This window comes from Grammomys surdaster, unplaced genomic scaffold (assembly GCF_004785775.1).
Source record: "Grammomys surdaster isolate TR1022 unplaced genomic scaffold, NIH_TR_1.0 211, whole genome shotgun sequence".
Taxonomy (NCBI): Eukaryota; Metazoa; Chordata; class Mammalia; order Rodentia; family Muridae; genus Grammomys; species Grammomys surdaster.
The window spans coordinates 641,688-645,493 of record NW_021604656.1 but is presented as its reverse complement, the minus strand read 5'-3'; the positions used below and the strand labels follow the sequence as shown (position 1 = coordinate 645,493).

At 51.2% G+C, this 3,806-nt stretch overlaps 1 protein-coding gene across 1 annotated transcript in view; it reads left to right on the top strand.

Annotated features, from left to right (window-relative positions):
• Positions 1-835: 835 nt before the first annotated feature.
• The window catches only part of Shc3 (SHC adaptor protein 3), a 120,164-nt gene continuing 117,193 nt past the window's right edge, over positions 836-3,806 (top strand). Inside the window, exon 1 of the mRNA XM_028772141.1 lies at positions 836-1,297. Coding sequence (XP_028627974.1) covers positions 836-1,297 — 462 coding nt within the window. The remainder of the gene's footprint in view (positions 1,298-3,806) is intronic.

Here is a 3,806-nt window from a genome sequence, read left to right as displayed (position 1 = left end):
TGCTCTGTTGATCTGAACAAGAAAAGCAAACCACAGGAAACTGACAGGTTTTAATCCCCCCATTGAATATTCATCTGCAGGTGAAGGGTCCCCTCTTTTTCTTCCTTAAAAATTCTTGCTACTTTCCAAATCAGGATTCATCAGGATTCGCCTGAAGACTTCTTAAAAAGCCTTCATCACATTTGAACGCATCCCTGTCAGACACTTCTGGGCTTCATCCACATGAGCTGAGCAAGGGAAGAACAAACCTTAGCATGGAATAATGGGTTTCGGAAAGTTCAAGAGATCATTTGAAGGAACTGTATTTACCTTTGGCACAAATGCGGGATGGCAAGGGGGTAGGTGAAAAGGCAAAGATTGGAAGGAAATATCTGCGAAGGTAGAAAAAGGAAATTTGAGAACTGATTGGCTGTAGTTGCTGTCAGCGGGTGGATGTCGTTTTCTTCTCTCTCTTTTTGCTACAGGAAGTGATTTGCGGAGCTCACCGAGCCTTTGTTGAGAAGGGTCTCCTCAGAGTGAGTCACGCTTTTGCTGGGAGCAGCCCCGAGCAGCTGGGCGCTCGCTCCATCAACGGCAACTATGACTTTTGCAAGGCAAGCGTTCCACCCCAACCCGCGGTCTCCAGGGCCCGCGCTGCGTGGCTGCTGCTCTGCTGCCTTGTAACGGTGAAACGGATCGGTCGTCGGCCTCGGCTGTCCCTCTCCGGAAAGGCTGTCTTGGGACCCGGGCTCCTCGTCCCGCTCGGGGGACCGCGGCTCGTGTGCTATGCGCGGCAGTCCGCGCCGGGGCCGGCAGCAGCAGCGCCCGGGTGGATGCGGCGAGCCTACGGAGGGGCATGCTTCCACGCACCAAGTACAACCGCTTCAGGAATGACTCGGTGACATCGGTCGATGACCTTCTCCACAACCTGTCGGTGAGCGGCAGCGGCGGCAAGGTCTCGGCGGAGCCTGCGGCGAGCCCCTACCTGGTGTCGGGCGAGGCGCTGCGCAAGGCGCCGGACGATGGGCCCGGCAGCCTGGGCCACCTGCTCCACAAGGTGTCCCACTTGAAACTCTCCAGCTCCGGCCTGCGTGGCCTGTCGTCGGCTGCCCGGGAGCGGGCAGGAGCGCGGCTCTCGGGCAGCTGCAGCGCTCCCAGCCTGGCGGCCCCGGACGGTGGCAGCGCGACCCCCGGGTCCCGCGCCCCGGCCGCCAGCATGAGCGCCACCAGGAAGAGCCGGGCCGGCGACGAGCCTCTGCCCAGGCCCCCGCACTCCAGTGACCAGGTGCTGGGGCCGGGAGTCACCTATGTGGTCAAGGTGGGTAACCCAAACATACAGTTGGGCAGGGGTCTTGGGGACGGGGTGCGGTGAGGAGCAGGTAGTAGGGGCGACTGGGGACAGATGTCCTCTGAAGCCCCAGGGTGCAGGGATCACAGACGACAGTTGGATGTGAGGAAATGCGCCCTCCTTAGCCATCCTCTTGCTTGACAGGGCAAGTGAACTAGAAATGCTCCCTGTTGGGGAAAGGTTGAACTGTCTGGTCACCTCGCACAGAGCCTGCTTTCCCCAGGGCATCGTTGTTGAAGCATGCTTTGGTCACCTGGCTTCATCAGATGTCCTGCTACTGTCCCTCTCTCCCTAGGGATCCATCTCTGAGATTACGGTCTGGCCTACTAGAGGTACACTTGTCAGACCTGGCAGCCAGCCTTCTCCCCCGATGTGCCCTAGTGTCATAACTTCTCTGTCCTCCCCTGGCGGCAGGGTGGGCCATAGTTCCTCTCCAGAGCCAAAAACCGCCCAGCTTCTAGAGGGCAGGGCAGGTGCTGCCTTGCTTCCTGCAAGATGGGTTCTAGCGTCTTACCCAGAAAGATTTTCTTTGGCTCTGAACTGTTTTGGTTTACAGCAGTGGAGGAGCATTTGGGACTATGTTCAGAGTGACAGAAGTCTTAGCTTTTAATGGCCTAAGAGGGAGTGAGATTGTGGCTCTTGGACCCACATGTTGAAAAGGAGTTTTTTTGTGCAACACAAAGAATGATAATGATTTTTAAAATCCCAACGTAATTGATAGAATCCCTGCCATTCTCAAGCATGCCGTGGTCCATAAGATCCTCAGCCCATCCGCCAAGCAGGCATTTCCTCCAGCCAGACCAGCTTCAGCAGCCACAGCCATGGTTTGCCTAGATGAGGGCCAGGAGAGAGTCCATGGGTTCATTTCATCGTGCTACCCCTACTCCCCCCTCCAGGGCATTGCTTTTCTGTTGAAATAGAAGCTCTCTCAGTCACCCATGTTAACAAACCTGTGGGACATATGTCTGGTCTGTAAGCAGTAGCTGCAGATCCAACTTACAACTTCCATAGGACACCTCTTCAGATAAAATGCAGTATCTTGGTAGCTTGGAACTACATTCTCTAAGGACTCTACATTATCTTTGACGGTATAAAACACATGGGAGCGCCCCTTCTCCAGCCTGCTTTTAATTTGTTCTCTCAGCTACTGAACACAGATCACATAATCTCACTGTACTTTCACAAAGGGGCCACAGATCAGCATAAAATGCACACGTTCTGTTGAGTTTATCTCAGAAAAGGATGAATACTGCTCGTTTAAATGATATGTCCAAGGCTCAAAGAGCAAAACCAACCTGACAAGCAAACAAAACCCAAGCCTGACAGCCTTGGGGTTAAACTGTGACTGGAATATAGTCGTTACCTTGGGCAGTCTCATAATTGCTTCCTCTGCTTGTTTTTGCTAAGCATTTAAAATAGGTAAATAGAGCTGGGTAAGACTGCTGGTATGTATTCGGGAGAACCAAGAGGGTTGCTTACAAAATGAGGGACGATTCTCCAACTCGTACTTTAAAAGAACCATTTGGCTTGGTGCTGGCTGGACCGGTGCCCAAACAGTAGGTCAGGGAATCTGTAATTTGAATATTCAGCCAGACAAATTAAAGTGGTATTTTAGGGAGAAAAAAATCACTTTAATGAAGGCTTTGCCCTTGTGGGATGAGGCTGTATGACCAACAGAGGAAGATAAGATAGCCTGCTTAGCCTGGGATCTCTCTCTGTGGAGACAGTTTTGAGTTATCCCAGTGTCAGCAGCCATATATCCAGGGCTGGAAAACTGATGGGGTCTACTCAGAGGCTATTTCTGTCCCCTGGAAGAGGGTACAGCAGTGCCCCAGAGGCACTTGCACACAGAGGTGCATGGCACCATTCTATAGTGACCAGAACTGATGCTGTCTATTGGCCCAGTTGTTTGTCAGCAGTTGTGAATGTTTATGCTCCTGTAAGCATAAACCCAGGGGTGGTCCCCTCATCTAGGGAGAGGTTTGAGATCACACAGAAAGGAAGCTAGACACTAAAGGACAATTGCAGTCCTTGTGTGTATGTCCCCTTCAACTAATCACGTGGCTCTCTGTTGGCACATGTGAGCAGATTTCCCACATTGTCAGGTCGAGTTCAAAACCAACTTGCTTTATTGAAAAACCACAAAACTAAAAACCTCTTTCTTTGGTGGTTATCTGATGGTGTTGCTGATAAATAAAGGATTCTTCTGGAACCTTTAAAAGCCTGCATCTTAAACCTGGAACTCAGTTCTAAAATCCGAAGGTTTGGAGTTTGTGAAAGGGCTCAATTCCTTCCTACACACTTTTTTTCTAAGTTAAAGAAATCCCTGGATGTTTTCTAGATTTCTGGAAAATTCCTACACTGCAACATCACACACGATCCACGAGAATTATTTCCTGGTAGGTGGCAACTGGATGTCATATACTGGATGTCATATACAGGATGTCATATACTGGATGTCATATACAGGATGTCATAT